This window comes from Lactuca sativa, chromosome 8 (assembly GCF_002870075.4).
Source record: "Lactuca sativa cultivar Salinas chromosome 8, Lsat_Salinas_v11, whole genome shotgun sequence".
NCBI classification, from domain to species: domain Eukaryota; kingdom Viridiplantae; phylum Streptophyta; class Magnoliopsida; order Asterales; family Asteraceae; genus Lactuca; species Lactuca sativa.
The window spans coordinates 60,032,239-60,054,003 of NC_056630.2; the positions used below are offsets into that span (position 1 = coordinate 60,032,239).

Sequence of the window (21,765 nt, forward strand, 5' to 3'; positions counted from 1 at the left end):
TTTTGAAAATACCCCCCATTTTTTTTTACTATTGCCGGTATTTTCCTGTGTTTATTTGGCTAGTTGCTAATAGGAGTAGTCTTTAAATAAGATAAAGTTAAGAGAGATATCAAGAATAGGATCTATTTTATTTTTTTTAAACTATAAAAATTTATTAATAATAAAAAATTAAAAATATATATAGGTAAGGGATAGGGTCTATTTTATTATTTTTGAAATTATAAACAATTATCGATAATAAAAAACTAAAAAAGTATATAAGTAAGGATAATATGGTCTTATCATGTCGACAAAAGACCTAAAAGATCAAACTATTAAAACAGTGTGATTACAAGAACAAAATATAGATTAAATGTATAATTCCATCCAAATCTTAATGTCTATTTCAGTAGGGAGCTGATAAATCCACATAATATTTTGATTTTTCCACTGAAAATATTATAGAATGACAATTATATCCTATGAGAGAGAAATCCCAATCTTTGTTTCAAAAAATATACATAGGGGTTTCCAAATTTATATATCGACAATTATACCAACCTCATTTTATTTAATGAATGCATATAGGCTACCGCTATCCAACTTGTAAGGATCCAACACGGCAAGACCTATAAAAACCATTAAAACTTAGTCTTCATGATTAAAGAAGCCTTTTCCACTGTTAAAGTATGAGTGGAGAATACTAGAAAAGAGAAAACAAGAAGACTTAACCGACTCCATGTATTATAAGAAAACTAGACTTCTTATGTTAATGCATAATTAAACTAGTATCAAATATCAACATGACTCAATATATGAGATTAATGACCTGTCGATTACAATGTAGAATCGTAATCATAGCCCATAGGTACAATAGGATGTTTGTCCCACGTGTTCAAATCTAAAAACAAGGAATGCTAATTAGTGTTCATCCTGGTTATAATTAGATTGTGATCTATAAGAATTTCTTGTAGTGAAGTTTCTAGAGTTAAATGCATGGCATTCAAAGGCTAATTAAATACATAAGAGTGGTGCTGAAACATTTGATATTTTATGAATGTGAAATTATAGAAATACTCTCTTAGAACTAGTAATGAGCACATAGGACCAATACCTGATCCCGATCCGGTCTCAACCCTGGACGCTAACCGGTACCAATTAAGCATATATGGCCTGGTACCGGTTCTATGATTTTGGAGAAACATACATCTGTTTTACGTGAAATCTAGTAATGTAGTTGATGAATGCATTGTGCTTTAGTTTTACTCATTTAAATTGTAAGAAATTAATTTGTAGTTTACATATTTTAGTCCAAATCGTTTAACATGTTTACATATACATACTTTACAAAGTTTTAGTTTTTAAATTGTTTAACTTGTAAATTTTAAAGTTCAAAAATCGTTACATATACATTGTTTAACATGTTTACACTTTACATATACATAGTTTATGATTGCAAACACATGAGTTTAAATTTTACGATTGCATGTCTGTTATTATGGACTTTGTAATAATGTCGGTTTTTATTTAAATAAGGGGCATAACTGTCATTAGGTTAAATATTCAGTGGATGAATTAAAAAGGAGCTGTGGAAAAACCAGCTCCCATTTCAGTAATTTACTATATTAACAATTTAAAGAAAGAAAAAAAACAAAATGCAAATGTCATCGACTTCAGCCTACTACTATCCAAATTCAGAATGGGTAAGATGTTCCACTTTTAAAGGCGCAAGGGCCACTTTTTTGTTTGTTTCGTTTGGACCAAGTATTTTCAAGTTGCCGGACCAATTCCAAATACAAAGGTCAATATGGGATTATAATGGCTAAGTACCAAAAAATAAGATTCATTATTAGTTGGTTGACAATATACAAACTAATAGCTATGGTTGATAAACATTTTAAAATTAATTGGAAAAAATTACATTTCATTATCAGATTTTTAGGAAAAATATCACAAAAGTCACTAAATTTACACAAATTCTAATCCGATATTTTTTGCCTTAAATTTGATACTCTGTTTTACAATTTATTACAAATCTGATTACTTGATCTGTCAACCCGATTGTCTTCTGACGTAATATTATGACATATCAGTTTTGATGGCGTGACATGCTGACATGACATTTTGACGTGTCAAAATTGAAACATTTTTTTTTCACAAAATACACTAAATTTTTATTTTTTTCAACTTTGACACCGAATTTTATTTTATTTTTTTCAATTTTGACACTCCACTTTTTTTTATTCCAAATTAAACATCATTTTTTTTTTTCAATTTGGTTCAATATTTGACCAGTTTTCCATTTGAAACCATATAAACATTTTTTTTAACTTAAAACCTAACATTTTTTTTATCAATACAATGGTCTTTTTACATTCAAATCATAATTTTATGTATAAATACAAGGGCGGACCTATCTAGGTGCCCGTTGTGGCACCGGCAACACTTAGCTTCTGCGCACGTAGTAGAAATTTTTTTTTTTTTTTTTTTTTTTAGTTTTTACCTATTGTGTCACTACGTAAAAAAATCGTGCAACTACTAAAAAAAATTTGTGCAACTACATAAAAAAAATATTGTCACTTTATCGGGAATTACCAAACAAAAAAAAAATAATAACGAGCCTAAATGTCCAGCGTTTTAATCAATTATTGTCTAATAGTCCAATTGCCCAAAGCCCAAAATAAAACTTGATTGGATAAATTAGCAATTGGGCTAATTGCTTGTAAAAAAGATAGTCCAATCCTAATTAATTTAGTGTGTAATTATCTATTATCGGTACAAGTAAAAAAACACGATTACAACAATTCGACTACTTGACTTCTGTTCCTCTGCATCCAAAATTACGTCTGATACTTCATACTTCGATGTTCGATCGTTAGGCCTACTGTCGGACTTGTTCTCACAATCCTTCATTGTTGATCGATTTCATTGTTGGATCGATCACAATCCTTGATCGATTTCAACAATACTCAATCACTCAATCGATAGACTTCTTTCAATTTCTACTGTTTTGGTTTATTGGTTAACAAAATCCACTTCAAAGTTCAAACTTCAAAGCCCTACAATACAATGAAACAAGTAAGTTTTACAACCAATTCATTTAGATATTTGAAATTGATATGTTTTTTTGAAGTTATTGATTGACTTGGGTGTAGTTGATTTGTTTTATTGAAGTTATATTGTTTGCTTAGGTTATATTGTTATGTTTTTTATTGAATTGATTGTTTGATTAAGTGTAATTGTTATGTTTTTATTGAATTTATTGTTTGATTAGGTCAAAACAACTTGTTTTTATTGAAGTCATTGTTTGATTAGGTGTAATTGTTATGTTTTTATAGGTTAAACTAAGTTGTTTTTTTTCCAAAAGACAAAGACCTAATCCTAATGAAAGTGGTGAAGAATGTTCCCAAATACCAATCACCAATCAATCAATCCCTTCCGTTTCTAATCCTAATGCAACTCCACAAACACCAATCACCAATCAATCAATCAATTCGGTTTCTAATGCAACTCCACAAACACCATGCTCTAACCAACCTAATGATAATGTTGACTTGAAAGATCTTCCAAAGGACCCGACGGATAGGCCATTGATTACAAGTTGCAAACCAATTATAAGAGATGATGTAAGAAGAGCATATTTGCTTCAAGGACCGTGTCAAGTAAGGGCACATAAGTTTCCTAAAAAATAGGTGATAGATTTAGAAGATTCATTCCTGCATGATTTGATGACTTTGATTGGTTGGAATATAGTGTGAAAAAGAATAGTGCATATTGCTTATATTGTTATTTGTGTAGGGACCTCATAGGACAAAAAGGAGGGAGAGATGCATTTGTTTCCCAAGGTTTTGATACTTGGAATAAAAAAGATGCATTTCGGACTCATGTGGGTGGTGTTGATAGTTTTCACAACAAAGCAAAAGAAAAGTGTGAGTTTTTAATGAGGGAAAAACAAGTTATTATGTAGTCTTGAGGAGGCAAACTGAAGCAGAGGACCATAAATATAAAGCTTGATTATATGTTTCTATTATTGTTGTTAGACTTTTATTGAAAACCAGTTTACCGTTTCGTGGTCATGACGAGTCGGTTAACTCGTAAAATAGAGGGCTTCACATTGAAGTGTTAAAAGCCATTCGAGAGACTTGTGAAGATATTTTCAACAATACTTTAGAAAATGCTGCTAAAAACAATCAACTAATTTCCCCTAAAATTCAAAAAGAACTTGTGCAATGTTTTGCACAAGAAGTACTTTTGAGTATTCGTGAAGAGATTGGTCAAGATGTTTTTGCTTTACTAGTTGATGAATCTAGTGATGTTTCAAAAAAGGAACAAATGGCTATTGTTTTGCGTTATGTCGATAGTCTTGGCTTTGTGAAAGAAATATTCATAGGATTAGTGCACGTTAAGGATACATCTTCTTTGACACACAAAAACGCCATAAATGAAGTCCTTACAAGTAATAAGTTGAGTTTTAGTAAGGTAATTTATTATTTACTTTTTTGTTATTTCAATTTAATATATATATATATATATATATATATATATATATATATATATATATTTAATTGTTTTAAATTTTAATAGATAAGAGGACAAGGTTACGATGGGGCTAACAATATGCTTGGGGAATTCAATGGTTTGAAAGTTTTGATATTACAAGAGAATGACACGACTTTTTATGTACATTGCTTTGCACACCAACTTCAATTAGTAGTTGTGGCTGTAGCAAAGAAGCATGATGGTCATGGTTGCAGAAATCGGGATTAATCGGCGATTAATCATGGATTGATCGCTTGGCGTTCTCCAACCGTCGAGGATTAAGGCATTAATCGAAAATTTATGATTAATCAGGTTTGGCAGGATTAATCGGCCTTGGCGGGATTAATCGGTCAACAAAAGTCAAAAAAGTCAAAAAAAGTCAAAAAAAAAGTCAAAAAAAGGTAAAAAAAAATTTTAAAAATTCAAAAAACCAACTTTCTTTTTTTACTCCAAAATTTTCAAATTTTCAAAATTTCGAATATTATACCAAAATGTTCATATTTTCATATTTCCAAATTTCCAAATTACAAATTTTCTTATTTTTAAATTTTGAAGTACTTATTTTTCTTAAGATATATTAATATTTAATTAATTTTAATATTTTATTAATAATCTATGGTCCCCGATTAATCCTCGATTAATCCCCGCCAAGACAGATTAATCCCTTAACACCAGTTGACCGTCGAACTACCGTCAAACGATTTTTACAACCTTGATGATGGTGTTAGTGACATTTTGAGCAAATTTCATTGGTTGTTAATGTTGTTTGTGCTTCGTGTAAAAGAAAAGACTTACTACGAGAGCAAGCAAGGGAAAGGGTGCAAAAAGGCTTGTGTAGTGGTGAACTTGAAACAGGAAGATGGTTAAATCAAGAGACTACACTTGTTCGAGCGGGAGAAACAAGATGGGGTTCACATTTCAACACACTCACAAGTTTGATGAAGTTGTTTGCGGATGTTGTTGTAGTTTTAGATTTTGTGAAAGAGGAGGGAGGGTCATTGGCAAACCATCAACAAGCATCTGGAATCTTAGCATATTTTAAATCATATGAGTTCGTGTTTTACTTACATATGATGTATGACATTTTACACCTCACGGGTACATTGTCAAAGCAACTTCAAAGAAAAGATCTAGACATTTTAGAAGCGGCTTCGATGGTTAGAGGGACAATGAAGTCATTGCAATCTTTTAGAAACATAGGGTTTGCTAGCATGTAGCCAAAAGTATTCTCTTTTTGTCAAACACACGAAATTGATACTTTAGATATGGAATAGTTGTATATTGGTGCGAGAAACCGTAGGACTACAAAGACAAATAGGTTTTATTTTGAGGTTGAAATCTTCAACACGGCGGTAGATATGCAACTTACAGAATATCGAGATCAATTTAGTGAAACAAGCACCCAATTACTAGAATACATGGGTGCTTTGAGCCCTTGTGATTCATTTGCACAATTTGACAAATCAAAGTTATTGAAGTTGGGTAAGTTATACAAATATGACTTTGATGATTCAGATATGATAGATCTTGAAGGACAGTTTGAGATATTTTATCACTCTTGCATCAAAGATGAGCGTTTCACTAGCTTGAAAGGAATTTCTGACCTTTCTTGTTTGATGGTTAGTACGGGGAAGCATCGGTCTTATCCTTTGGTTTATAGCTTTTAAAGTTGACTTTTATATTACCCGTAGCGACCGCAAGTGTAGAAAGATGTTTTTCAAAGATGAAACTCTTGAAGACCGACTTGCGTAACAAAATTGGCGATGAATTTTTGAACGACGCATTGTTTTGTAATGTCGAGACCAAAGCACTTGCAAAAGTTGAGAATGAAAAAGCAATAGAGCGGTTTTAAAAGATGTATGTACGAAGATGACAAATTTAAATTTAATAGATCGTTGTTATATTACGTTTAACCAAAAAAAATTGTATTAGATGTTTTATATTATGTTTGACCCGATTTTTTTTAATGTTTTATATTATATTTGACCGGAAAAAAAATTATGCAACCTCTACTACTAATTTCTGCGTCCACCTCTGTACAAATATGTATTACTTATATTATAACCGTATTTTACGTTAAATACACAACTTTTAAAATGAGTTCAGAGGTGTGACGTGAGCAACTTCATGCTATAAATAAAAAAACGCTAGAAGAAATTAACGGAAAAGATGAGATTGATATCATTGAGTTTTGCAGCTACAAAAAGTATGACAATTTTAGACTTTATTTTATGTTTTTTTTTCACTCGTGCAACAAGTATAATAAATTTAGAAACAATAGATAATTTTACATTCCAACTAAACTATATAGAAATGATTTACGATTAAAAAAAAATCATAAATACAATAATATATGTTCATTTTAAACCTCAAAATATCATAATTATCCAGCTTAATTTCTCAATATCATATTTACCCTTCATAAACCTTCAAAATATCATATTTGTGCAAATCATTTTTTATAATGTTTTTAATATTTTATAATCATTTTTTATACCTTAGGATTATTATAATAATTAAAATATTTAACTATATTATTCTTACGTCTATGATAACGGAATGTGAACTTCTAAATTGTTGGAATGTCGTCCTCTTGACAAACAAAAAGATTAATCTTCAACCCACTCTATGGAATTTATATTTTAATTGTTTAGTTTTTGTTGTTGTTGATTATTATTATGTTGTAGATAGATAATATTTTAGATATTACTATTGACATTTTGATGTTTAAAAAGTGCATATACGATATTTTAATATTTAAGAATGACATATATGATATTTTGATGTTTAAAAAGGACATATATGATATATTTAGAAATTTTATGAAGGGTAAATATGATATTTAGAAATTAAGTTGGGTAAATATGATATTTTGATGTTTAAAAATGACATATATGAAATTCTCCTTATTATTATAAATTTATTTTAGCAAAGAATCTTTCATAGTGATTACCTAGTTAACTTATCATTCAATAATTAAATGATTATTCAAGATTAAGTGGTGATAGTATTTGGGAGTCACACCATGAGATTCAAGATGTTTCTAATAATATTATGATTATGATATAAAATGTACAAATTTTATGGGTAGCAAACCATGCATCAGAGCCTTGAACAACTACATGTTTTAAAAGTTGTATTTTAATATAAAATATGATTATAATATAACTAATACATATTTATACATAAAATTATGGTTTAAATGTAAAAGAAAAACCTTATATTTATATAAAAATGTGGTTTTTAAATGAAAAAAATTGTTTATAAAGTTTCAAATGTAAAAAAAAAATTATTTATACGGGTTCAAATGGAAAATGGTCAATATTGAACAAAATTAAAAAAAAAAAAAAGGTGTATAAATTAAAACAAAAATTTAGTGTCAAAATTATTAAAAAAAACAAAAAACTTAGTGTCAAATTGAAAAAAGAAAATGAAAACATAATGTCTTTTAGAGTAGTGGGTATGGGTTATGTATATGGCTTTATGGCGTTATGGCTGATGTGACAAGCTATAACAACATCATAACACCATGAACATCATTTCTCCATTGATGTTATGACATATCTCATTTGTGTTATGACATTTTGCAATGGGGAAGCAAACCAATCAAATCCTTTTTCTTCCTTTTTTTCCTTTCTCTCTGTACTTCTTAACATGTTTTAAGGTGTTATAACATGGGGAACACTATTTCTCACTTAATGTTATGGTGGTGTTATGGATGAAGTGGCATATGAAATAAGTGTTATAACCTGACTCATACCTAATGTTCTTATGAAAAAAAGGTTTCAATTTTGACACGTCAACATATCATGTCAGCATGTCACACTATCAAAATTGACACATCATCTTTCCACGTTAGCATACATCAGGGTTAAACGGTCTAGTGGTCAGAATTGTAACAAATTGGAAACACTATGTTAAATTTGAGAAAAAAAAAACACAGTATCAAATTAAAATTTTAGTATAAAATTAATGGTTTTTGTATTATTTTCTCAATTTTTTATCAGTCTTGTTAATTATTTTCAAATGAATTATTATTGAGTTGCTAAATGACAAATGAGATGTTTAAGATATCATATTTTCACTTAAGGCAAAGTACATAAGAACAACTATAATTTGCTCAATTGTTATTAGAGAAAATACCGTAAATAGTCAAAAAATGGGGGTTGTTTTCAAAAAATAGACATAAAAATGGACTTTTTCCGGATATAGACATGCATTTCGCGGAATCCACTGTTGCTCCGCGGAATGGCAAAATCGTAAATAAATCAATGTATATATATATATATATATATATATATATATATATATATATATATATATATATATATATATATATATATATATATATATATATATATATATATATATATATATAACACTAAAGATCCATTCTGCGGAGCTACCTCCGAGGAATGAACTCATTCCGCGGAGGTAGCTCCGAGGAATGGATCTCTAGTGTTTTTTCTTTTATTTTTTTCACATCGATTCTTCGGGGTTTATATTCATTTCTCAAACTAATTATTTTTAAGAAAAGATTATCATACTATTATAATCTTTACTTGAAAATAATTAGTTGGGGAATTAATATAAATACCGAAGAATCGATGTGAAAAAAAAAAAAAAAAAAAAAAACCCTCAATATCCATTCCGCGGAGGGTCCTCTGCGGAATGTATGTCTATAGCTGAAAAAGTCCATTTTTATGTCTATTTTTTGAAAACACCCCCAGTTTTTGACTATTTACGTTATTTTCTCTTGTTATTGGGGTAGATAAAGAATTCCCCTTCACAAATAAAGCTATAACAAGTGACGTCCAAACTCTTTTATAGAGTTAAGGTTAACACTACATGTTAAATCAAAGATGTACACAAAAAAGCAAGCATCTATTTAAAATAACATTATATTTATTATATAACGACATGTGGTTCCTTATTATTTATTTTTTTATCCCAACTTTTGATTACAATATTCAACTCATCCCAAAACACCTATCAAGTATCAACATGTTATTTGTCACATTAAACTTCAAATCTCCATTATTGCTTCAAGTCAAATTTATACACGCCACCATCCTCCATCTATTCTTTTCCCCCAAAATACCTTTCATCATCGTCATCTCATCCCCATTTATCTACATTCAGACAAACAAATCTCTGCAAATCGCTTAAAAAATAATGAAAAAGCACACTCTTATCTTCACCTTTTTCCTGTTTTTCCACCAATCATTCTCTTTGGATCCTAACTATGAAGCTTGTTTTCCAAAAGACTGTGGAGATGTGCGTAACATTACTTATCCATTTTTCATCGATGGCGAACAGGATCCCTCTTGTGGTTACCCTGGATTTGAGGTCCACTGCAATGAGTCCGCGATGCTTCGGATCTCAGGGAACGAATTCGTAATTAAAGATATTCGATATAGCAACAGCTACCTCCGACTCCAAAACGCCGCGATTTTGCCCAACCAGACTGAACCATGTCCGAAGATGATCAGGAACTTAACGCTTGACCCTAACCGATTCCGGTTTGGCAACGCCTCGACTATGAAACTAGTATTCATTTCAAACTGCTCCGGTAATTTGACGACGGATCTGGAAAAGTACAGTATCAAATCATGTGAGAGAAGTAATAAGGAGGTTGTCATGCTTGATAATGATCCGAATTTGAAAAACGTAACGGATATTTGCGGCAACGGTAGTGAGACTGTGGAGACGCCGGTGGAATTGAGTGGCGGAGTAGGGAGGAATCTGGTGGTTGACGGTGGTAATTATAGGGATGTGATGGAAAGGGGATTCATGTTGCATTGGTTAGCGACGGATTGCGATGTTTGCCTGAGCAGCGGAGGGCGGTGTGGGTTCAATAGGACGAAGTTCGGATTTCGCTGTTTCTGCCCCGATAGACCTCATATGGTGAGTTGCAAACCTGGTAAGAACTTTCCTTTTTCTTTTTTGCTAATCATGCATCACTTACTTGTACTTTATGCCTTGAAACTTGTACATTCTTTTTCACTTTCTACTTTTAGCAATCCTACATCATTTGTTTAAATGGTAACTAATTTTTTTGGTAACTATCGTAACCTCCAAAAAATGCAAAAAGTAAATAAAGTTTCACTTTTTTTATAAACAACATATAACAATACTTTACAATTTCTAACAATGTTTCACATTTTTTTAAACAGAATATATGTAATTATATAACCGACCAATTTTATAATTTTTTTTGTTAGATGACATTGGTCAAGCGCATATTTATTTAATAAAATCGTATTTTTATTTTATTAATTTATGTTACGATATTATATTTTACCGGTTATTGGTTCATAATATTTTGTAGGGTCTTTTTCAAAATCAGTATATTTTGTCGGTTTTACTTTTGCATAAAGTTGACATTTTTAATGTGAATTATGCACATGGGTTTTCTCCATATAACTTGTTAAAATGGTCAAAAAAAATTATTAAATTTGTCCGTGTTATCAAATTTTAACAATGTCTAATAACTTATAATAAATATAAAGAATTAAAGATGTGACTATAGAATGAAACATTATTTGCATTTCTGACTTTATTATGTGAACATTTTAAAAAACAAACGGCTTAAAAGATAGGATTAGGTTGTATATGTTGGGGCTTTTTTCTTTAGTCCATTTTGGAACAATAGACTTCATGCTTTTGGAGTAGTCTAGTTTGACTTTGACTTAGTCGCATATGTCCTTCATAGTCGACATGAAATCTTTGCATTTTCAAACTCCAATTTCGTTATTTGTAAGGTTTTTTTTGGGTAATTTCAACGTAGCAGCTAAAATTTTATAAATAATTAGTAAATTTGTATCCAGTTTTCAAATTGAAAAATAGATCGTTTGACTTTCGTAAATTGGTTTAAAGGTTATAATCAAATTTTATATATTGGATTGTCCGTTAGGTTGAGTAAAAGGTTAATATATTACTATTAGGTTAACTTTTAATAGAGGTTAAGTCGAGTTTTTTGACCCATCAATATTTTTAATCTTTTAAAAATAATATCGTAATAACTAATGTGTTAGGGAAAATTATATAAGATGGTAAAATAATTTGAGCAAAATTTTATTTTTGATAAACATGTTTTGGTTTGTCACAACAAAATACTTTCAAAAGATTTTTTTTAAAAAACATAAGTACAAAATTTATGCTGTTAAAATAAAAACCTATTATAATAATTTTAAGAGATCGTAAATATTTAATACATCTTTCATATTTTGTCAATTTGCAACTTATTTATTTTTCTTGTCGTGAAAGTCACAATATTTTCGGAAAAGTTACACTTTAGTCTTGAGTTTCTTTTTTTTAACATAAAAGTTTCGATTATTTCATCTTGGCTCAAATTAACAAAAAAATCATTTTTTTTTCTTTTAACAAGAAATGATATATTATCATGTTTTTACAAATAATTGAGACTTTTATGTAAAAAAAAACTTTGTAATAAAATGTAACTTTTCAAAAATATTGAGACTTTTCTAACAATTTTCCTTTATTTTTGGGTCATTTCCTAGTAAACGCCAATGAGCTTTCATTCATTTTCTAATTATATATATAGGGCTTGTTCGACATGGAGTGTTTGAGTGTTTACAGCTTCTAACATTTGACAAAACTCTCCATTTTGAACAGAAAACTTCGTTTGACACTACAAGCTTCTAGCATTTTGTTTAAACAAAACGTTCCAAATCCAAATACTACTTCATGTAGCGTTTAACAAAACATTACAAGCAACAAGCTATCCGCTACAAACTACCTGGTACCAACTAGTTCGCATAGTTTTTTTTTAAAAAAAACTCACATTTAAAAAAACACCTTGTCAAATCTATCTAATTAATTTTTTTTTGTTTTTTAAAATATTTTATAATTTTTATTGTAATTTGGTTTACAATTATTAATATTATTTTATTAAATTAATTATTAAGTATTTAAATCCAACTTATTATTTAATTTATATTACTATTTAATTTATTTAATTTTTTATTTGTTATTTAGATTACATTTCGGATTAAATTATATATATTTTTCAGTTTTTATTTCCAATTTAAACACGATTCGGATTACAACATACCAAGAGTCTTTGTGTTGCAGTTTGGGTTCTAAAAAATTACGACAAGTATATACTCATGCCCACGATTTCACATATCTTTATTTTTCTAATTTAGAGATCTTTTATTTTTTTGGGGGGATTTATTCAAATAAATATTTATTGATTTTTGTTTGCTTTTTTGACATTTTATTTGTTTAATTTTTTTAAAATTTTTAACGTTTTATTTATTTACATTATTTAATTATAACTTTTTGATGTCTTGTTCGGTTATCCAAGACTTTTAAAAAATAGAATCATCAAAATCCATGATTTCTTTTGACAACTTAGGTTATTTAATTTGAAAACTGTTATAGACTAATCTGAAATGAAAAAAACATAAATTATTTAATCCGAAAATTGTTAAACGTGAAAGAACATAGGTTATTAAATCCAAAAACGATTATAGCCTCATCCTACTTGCGTAATTGTTTAAACAAAAAGAGTTATTACTTATATATTTTTTTTACAGAAAGGGTTTTTTAACACTACCCTAAACATATACTGTAAAAACCAATTCGGATTTAATTGAAAAGTGATAGCGTATAAAACGATTGGTATATATATATATATATATATATATATATATATATATATATATATATATATATATATATATATATATATATATATATATATATATATATATATATATATATATATATATATATATATATATATATATATATATATATATATATATATATAAAAGGTTAGGTTATTTTGTTTACATTATCTATTGTGTGCATCATTTTAGTTATTTTAAGAAAATAATTAATGCATATTACATGTTAAAGATACAATGAATATTAATTACTTTCTTAAAATAACTAAAATGATTGGTCCAGAATCAGTCATACATGCACACAATAGATAGTAAAAACATTTGAACCTAACTTTATATATAAACTTAAGATAATGAAAGCTAAAAACGTTTCTCAAAATAAACCATTTTTTGTTGAAATGGGAGTACACCGAAACAATTGGAAAGGTACATATAAAATAAATAGTTTCTTTTATCAACACCCCCTTAAATATATTAGGACAATATTTTTGTATTTTTATCATATATAATATTAAAATTTGGTAATTTTTCTACCAATTGTGTATATATGGATGATTTAAAAGTTTAACATTATAATTATAGTTACTAATTTACTATAATTATTTATCGTTAGGGTTTCTTTGTAAATATGATGGGCTTTCATTTCTTCTTTCGCAACACAAATCTAGTGAAAAAGATGAACCAGTGTTTTTGATTTATCTATTAATTATTTTAATAATTAAAACTAATTATAATCGTAATATTGAGTTCTTGAAAAATATTCACATGGTTATGAACACCATGTGGACAAAAGTGGACATAAAATATATTATATTGGATGCCGTTTAGGATTAAATATGATTTGACGTGGTTGAAATCTCTTCATATAACTTATTAGAAAAATAGTTAGTTGTCCTATTGAATAAATTTTAAAATGGATTCTAAAAAAAATGTGAAGTTATTGGATATCACTATAGAAAATATACAGCAAGGTTTTTATCTTTTTTTGTTATAAAAATTTGCAATCGTATACATAAATGAGATATTAGCTGGTAAACAAGTCATCAGTCTACTTTTATTTTTATTTTATTTTTTTTAAAAATAGAAAACATTAGCTTATCACAAATATGGTATAAAAAATAGGTTTTCTAAATATGACTCTTTTGTAATCTAATTTTAATCTCATTTTATTATCTTGATATAATATTGGACAAACTAATGTCATCAATTTTATATTATTTTTTTACTGGTTTGGTCTAGATAATTTGGAGTGGGACATATAATATTTTCTTATTGTAATATAATCTTGATACAATTTTATTGTATTTTTCTTGGTTGAAAGAATGTTTTGGCTTACGGTAACGTTATTATTATTTTTTTTGTTTTACAGGTGATATTAGTTTTTACTGCAAAATCAAAGTCAAAACTACTGTAGTAAACATAAAAATATAAAAGTTCCAATAAACATTTATCTTTTTAGAAAAAAAAAAACAATTGTCAAACGGAGATAATATAATAAAATTACAGTTCCATAACATTCTGTCATATGGAAAGCACATAATAAAAGTAGAGTAAATTTATATTTTTTGTCATATAGAAAGAATATTGTATGATTATAGTAAAATAACAAATGAAATTCAAATATTATTATAATATTAGTTGTTTTGAGTAAAAAAGGCTTTCAGTTTTGAGCTTATTTTTGAAGAAAAAGATCACCATATTTTGCTTTTATCAGTTGTTTGATATGAACTAACATCTCAAATGTATAAACAATTACAAGGCTTTTTTTTTTTTTTTTTTTCTGTCAAAAAATATCAAGGCTTAATTGTTTATGAATCCAAAAATAGCATTTATGAACACTTCTCATCATTGTGTTCACCCTTCATGTTTAGCTAAACTCTTAAATAATCATCTATATCATTTAATTATTTTTTATATTACAAAAAAGAACATTTCATATGTTCATTATATCAAAAGCTTCTCCGCCTCATCAATTTTAATTTGTATTATAATATTATTTTCTATATTACAAAAATAACATTGAATATTACAATAATAAACCTTGTCTATTAAAATAATACATACATTTATGATTTATGCTTATTTACATATAGTTATATAACTATTACAAATTTTGCACTATTATAATCTTTACACATGTCTAAATGCTACCAAATTTCGGTTTTTTTTCCTATAACTTTTATAAAACTAAAAAATATATAGACAAATAGCTTGTGCAATCAAAAGTAATTGTGACTTGAAAAAAAGAAGTAAATTGAAAACCTCCCGGCCCATTCTATTGGTAGTTAAACGTAGTCAATACGGAGAAAGTTGATTAAAAGCTTTCAAACCACACTTAAGTCTTCCATCCGGTCAACTACCGTGTATATATATATATATATATATATATATATATATATATATATATATATATATATATATATATATATATATATATATATATATATATATATATATATATATATATATATATATATATATATATATATATGAGACCTTATTTTCACTTCTCCATTCATGCATGCTTCAAACATGTTTCTTATTGTTTTCCTACTGGTTTTGTCTACGCCTTTGAGTACTTCACACCTTCAATCTCCTCCTTCTTTCATAAACCATTTTGAAGATTCTACAGATCCCCCATGCCATTTTTTCATGTTACGTTGCCCTAACGAAAGCACATCACTCGAGAAAATTAAAAGTACTTTGTTGGGTTATAACAAAACTTTTGATTATGATCAACATGTTCTAAAATCCCAAAACCATGAGGTTTTCAACATCACTTTCTTCAAACACGAGACTTCATACCATCATTATGATAATAATGTCGGAATATGTGAGCATTACAACCTGCAATATAACTTGAGCATGCGGGTCCCAAAGAACGATCCACACGCACAGAACTGTGTCACTCTACAGCTTCCCTTCAACAAAACTAACCTTGAATCTATCCGTCTTTTATCTCCCTTCTCTCCAGAGTTTTGGAATTTATTTAAACCTTGTTATAATCCTTGGAGGTGTAGCAATGGACAAGCTCCTAGAGGTCAAGTTCTTCAACTCCATTTGTTTCATCAGACTGAACTAGATTGGTGATTAATTGATATTAGTAGTACTCTCTAAGTTTGATAGTATTATACTATAATATATTCATTAGTTAGTAGTCTTTGTTGTGTCTCTACATGCATGCGTGTTTGTATATATTATCACAAGTTTAAGGAAAACAATGTACGTGTATATTTAATTTCCTGCGATTAACGATGCTTTTCTTTTTCTTTTGCAGGAGGAAAAGACTATAAAACGATAATCATTGCAGGTAACTTTACTTTGGAGTTAAAGTAACTACCCTACTCAATACTCATCCGATATTACTTTGAGGCTTTAATTTTTTAATACTTCAAAATTTTAATGTGAATCTAGTTACCGTTGGATCTGCGTTCATCGTTACTCTTGCTGCTGCCATTTTCATAATCCGGCGAGCCAACAACCACCGCAAAGCGATTGCATATTCTCGAGACCTTGAAGGCAGCAGCGTCTACTTCGGTGTCTCGCTTTTCTCTTACGCCGAACTCCAAGACGCCACCCAAAATTTCGACTCCTCACAAGAACTCGGCGACGGCGGTTTCGGTACCGTTTATTACGGTAAAAATCCACCACCATTTCATGATTCAAACGCAGTACTGCTTTTGGGGATTAGAATTGGAATTCATTGATTTTTTCTTCTAGGTAAACTCCGTGACGGAAGAGAAGTTGCAGTGAAGCGATTATACGAGCATAATTACAAGCGAGTCCAACAATTCATGAACGAAGTCGAAATCCTCACTCGATTACGCCACAAAAACCTTGTGTCCCTCTACGGTTGCACATCTCGCCGGAGCGTCGAACTCCTCCTGGTGTATGAATACATCGCCAACGGAACAGTTGCCGACCACCTCCACGGCGACCGTGCAAAACAGAGCCCGCTGACGTGGCCGAATCGAATGAAAATAGCAGTAGAAACCGCAAGTGCCTTAGCATACCTTCACGCCTCCGAAATCATCCATCGAGATGTAAAAACGAACAATATTCTCCTCGATAACAATTTCTGCGTCAAAGTCGCCGATTTCGGACTCTCGAGGCTGTTACCTAACGACGTCACTCACGTATCCACTGCTCCTCAAGGGACTCCGGGTTACGTCGACCCGGAATACCACCAGTGTTACCAGTTAACAGATAAGAGCGATGTGTACAGCTTCGGAGTGGTTTTAATCGAATTGATATCTTCAATGCCTGCTATCGACATTAGTAGATCTAGAGATGAAATCAGTCTAGCGTACATGGCGATAAATCGGATCCAGAGATGTGCCCTAGACGAGCTGATTGATCCGGTTTTAGGATCCGATTCTGAGACAGAGAGGATGACGAGATCGGTGGCGGAATTGGCGTTCCGGTGTTTGCAATTTGATTCGGAAACGAGGCCTACGATGAATGAGGTGTTGGAGTTTTTGAAGGGGATTCAAGGGGAGGGTGATAACAATGTCGGAGAGTTGAACGTGAACGCCGGAAAGGCTCAGATGCCACCGGCTTCGCCGGAAACGGAAGATGTGGTACTGTTGAAAGAGGTGGATGTGGTCATGGCGTCGCCGTTAACGGTGACGGCTAAATGGCATAGCACTGGTAGTGGAGTGACAACACCGACCACCAGTGGGTGAGGTTTAACATGGATGACATGGTAGTGTATAGGTGTAAGTTTTGTATCATTTCTATATATAGAAATAACTATAATTTGTACCTGGATAAAGGTGACAATTTTGCAAATGGATATACTATAGTAAAAAAGATTTCGATAAATAAAACATAAACAAAAGGCTACATGGTTATTACACTTATACGTTGAGAATTTTACTAAGGGGTCGTTTGATAGTTGCTGACTGAGAAAGTGCTGATTGAAAAAGGTCTGTCTGAGTAATAAGTTCTGACCGAGTAAGAAACCATGTTGTTTGATTATGCATCTGAGTGAATGTGCTGACTGATGCAAAATGACCATTTTATCCTGATGTCTTAATAATAATAATAATAATAATAATAATAATAATGTATACAAAAACTTCCAGTATAATAGACATTAAATATACTATTTTAGAGATTAAAACACAAAAAACCCTTTAGCTTGCTGGTAAACATCATTCTATGTATAGAGGAGACTCGAGTTCAATTCTTGTAACCTCCAATTTTCTTTGTTTTTATCCAAGGCCAAGGGTATTATTGTAAAGTCTTGCTTTCTTTCTCAGTCAGTCTCCTGCCAACTCCTTTCTCAGTCAGACATTTCTTATCGAGTCAGATGGCCAAAGTTGGATTATCAAACAACATTTTGCTGACCGAGTCAGCCAAAAACGTCTGACTTGACTCGGTCAGACGAATATCAAACGGGGCCTAAAACTATCTCGGAAAAAACGTTTAAAAAAAAGGAAAATAAGCTAAAAGGTAAGATTGTTTCGTTTTGTATATGCTTTAGTAACCCGTTCTACCCACCCGACCAGTTCCGAATTCGGGTAGAATGAGTCGGGTAAAACGGGTAACGGGTATGAACATTTTGGTAATAGGTTAACCCGGTAATAATATAGGTCGAATTTTACGTATGAATATTTATTTTCGGGTATACCCGAATACCCGAATTCGTTTTTTAAATAATACCAAATATACAATGTAGTCACGTACGCACACTTCAAATAAAACAAAACTCTTCGTTTCCTTCTTATGAAGGACGGATCGAGAGTCGACGCAAACTTGCAAAGAGAATACGACGCTGAAGCTGAAGTCCTGAACCATCATCACAATTCTCAATTTCTCTCTATCGCATGTAATGGAATTAAAAAAGTACATAACATATTATAATGATTTGTATTGTTATTATAGATGTACTTGTTAATTGTATGAAGTATTTTTCTACCAAATTCTTTATTAAACCAACAAACATGTAAAAAAAATATCAATAAGTGTCATTTAAAAAAACTTCGGGTATACCCGATAATTACCCGACCCGACCTCAATCCCAAATACCCGAAACCCGAAAACCCGAATTACAATATACGTCGGGTATCGGGTATTATTTTCTTAAGGAAATACCCGTTCTACCTGAAACCCGAAAATTTACCCGTTCGACACCCCTAGATTACATCAATAAATACATAACAAATACAATAAGATGGGCCTTTGTAGGGCTGGACTATACGAACCGTATGAATACACCAAATACATAGAATACATAAAATGGCCTTATATTTAACAATTTATGACCAAAATCGAATAACAAACCACATAGATTGTAAGAGTGAAAAAGTTATTTTGCGGTTGAAACTTCAAGATTGGATCAAAAGTACATGGACGATTTATGTAATTTTACCGAAACCTAACCGGCATGTATAACGCCACCCGGAACGTAGTCTCAAAACGCAAGAAGTGTCTATCAGATGACACTCCTGATATCTTTCACGATGAAGTGAACTAACACACATTGTTAGTATTGAATACTTTTCAGTTAAATACGGAAAAAGTATTTATAGAATTAGATGACCTTATAATGTTGATTCTGCTTTATACCCTACAATATATCAGTTAACTAGTTGGTTTTGTCTACATTACGTCATTATAACATGTTGTAGGTTGTCGGCCAAAATATGGATTTTCCAGCACGTTTGACATCTCCGGTAAACTTTCGGTCATCTTTTCCAACAATACATGATTTTTCCTGCAAGAACAAATTATCGAGAACACCCTCATCACCACCTCCATCGAACCTACCCCCTTTATACCATCCAACCATCGCTATATCATCCCTTTCATCGAAACTTTCATTACCGAGAACCAATTTTCACCGCCACCTTATGCACCATTTCGAACCCCACAACCCTCTATCAGCCACAGCCCTAAAAACCTCTTGTCATCGCCAACTATGCCGACTAACTGCACCATCGAGCCTCCATTACAACTAACCATCACACCAGTAACGTTCTAGAAACTTAGACTAAAAAATTCGCTTTATAAATTAATAAAACCATTATCCAAAATAATATCATAAAAACCATAGTGAATCAAAGTATATCAATAAACATCCAAGTACATCAGAGTCATGTATTATGCGAAATAATGTGGTGTATGCAATGCAGTCATCCCGAGCTCTTCCCTTTCGAAACAGAAGTACCTGAAACATAAACTGAAAACCGTAAGTATAAAGCTTAGTGAGTTCCCCAACATACAACATACCATACATATCAAACATATAATGGACCCCGCCCGGCTTCGGGCCCCGCTCGGTAAACAGATCTGTCAGTACAAACATATAAACACACAACACATGCAATAATCATAAAGATAAATAGCATATAGAATGGTCATCGGGCCCTGCCCGCTAAGCATACAATACACATGCAAAAGTCACACAAACATCTAGCATCCTAACATACTAAAACCATGGGCCGACATTAGTGCCTTCGACCCGCTAAACACAATGAGGAAACTCACATCGCCAACAAAATCCATAACTAACAGCTCATACAGCCAACGAACGGGTACCATACACCTCTTAATAAACTGTAACAGCCCGGAATTTCAGGTATTGATATAATTATGTTTTTGGGTGTTTTAAGAGGGGACTCGGCGAGTTGGAGCCTAGACTCGCCGAGTAGGATCGCAGATCTGGTCGCGGGTTCGCGACTGGACTCGACGAGTCCAGATATGGACTCGGCGAGTCTGCGCTGTTTAGCGAAAACCCTAACCGTTCAGGTTTGGGACGTATAAGAGGCACTTATTGGCCGTCATTGTTCATTTTAGCCTTCTGAGAAGAACCCTAAATCGATTGGGTGCATCTGGAGCAAAGTTCAAGGGCCATTGTTGATCTTGGAAGGGTTGTTGTGCAAGGAAGAGAAGGGCTTGGCTAAAGGAACAGCAAGGGAGTCACGTTCTGAGGATTTGGGGACACAGAGGGCACATTATTCAGGTAAGAATTCGAGTTATGCTCTGCTATGTTGATGTGTTTATGGAATTAGGGTTTGTGGAACCCTTTTGTGATTAGATTGAATGCTACCCTAGCCCCCCAAACGATTGTAACTCTGTATTGGGACCTTTGGAGGTCCAGAATGTCCCATGCCTGTACAATTTGGGAATTGATGAAGGTTTTGGATTGGAATCCTTATGCCTTAGGTCAATATGTATGTTATGAATCATGGGGTGTATCATGAGCACTGAAATGAGGACCTTACGTGATAGATCAGTCTAGGAAGGCCAGACCTATGAATGGTCGGAGCAGTTCTGACCTTAGGAAGCAGTTTGAGCGGTTGCATGGCATGGACTCGCCGAGTCCGATGAACAGACTCGGCGAGTAGCTTGAAGATTTACTGGGACTCGTCGAGTTGTTCTTCAGACTCGGCGAGTTGAGTCGGGGTGGCCCCACGATTCTTCCAGGAGAAACTCGTCGAGTAAAAAGGGGATACTCGACGTGTAGGAAGGGAATCTTAAGGGATCGGTGAGTTAAGGGCGAGTGGACTCAGAGTGGTTGAACTCGGCGAGTCTTGGGGTGACTCGGCGAGTTAGGTCGCGGGTTGAGTGAAGTTCTGAGCAT

The 21,765-nt window shown here is 31.4% G+C and overlaps 2 protein-coding genes across 3 annotated transcripts; both read left to right on the plus strand.

The window, feature by feature from the left end:
* The first annotated feature begins 3,048 nt into the window (after positions 1-3,048).
* Positions 3,049-6,370, plus strand: LOC128127709 (uncharacterized). Its single transcript, XM_052766384.1, has 7 exons — positions 3,049-3,057; positions 3,318-3,634; positions 3,778-3,908; positions 4,130-4,458; positions 5,259-5,675; positions 5,793-6,137; positions 6,257-6,370. Exons 1-7 carry the CDS (start codon positions 3,049-3,051, stop codon positions 6,368-6,370), a joined length of 1,662 nt encoding a protein of 553 aa, XP_052622344.1.
* A 3,137-nt stretch (positions 6,371-9,507) lies between these two features.
* LOC111911253 (LEAF RUST 10 DISEASE-RESISTANCE LOCUS RECEPTOR-LIKE PROTEIN KINASE-like 1.2) lies at positions 9,508-18,037 on the plus strand. 2 transcript variants are annotated; one of them, XM_023907041.3, is made up of 4 exons: positions 9,508-10,441; positions 16,453-16,485; positions 16,590-16,811; positions 16,896-18,037. In XM_023907041.3, the coding sequence occupies exons 1-4, from the start codon at positions 9,694-9,696 to the stop codon at positions 17,858-17,860; spliced, it is 1,968 nt and encodes a 655-aa protein (XP_023762809.1). In that variant the 5' UTR covers positions 9,508-9,693; the 3' UTR covers positions 17,861-18,037. The 2 variants fall into 2 exon arrangements, with proteins under 2 accessions (XP_023762809.1, XP_023762810.1); XM_023907042.3 differs by lacking the exon at positions 9,508-10,441 and adding an exon at positions 15,693-16,215.
* The last annotated feature ends 3,728 nt before the right edge of the window (positions 18,038-21,765 follow it).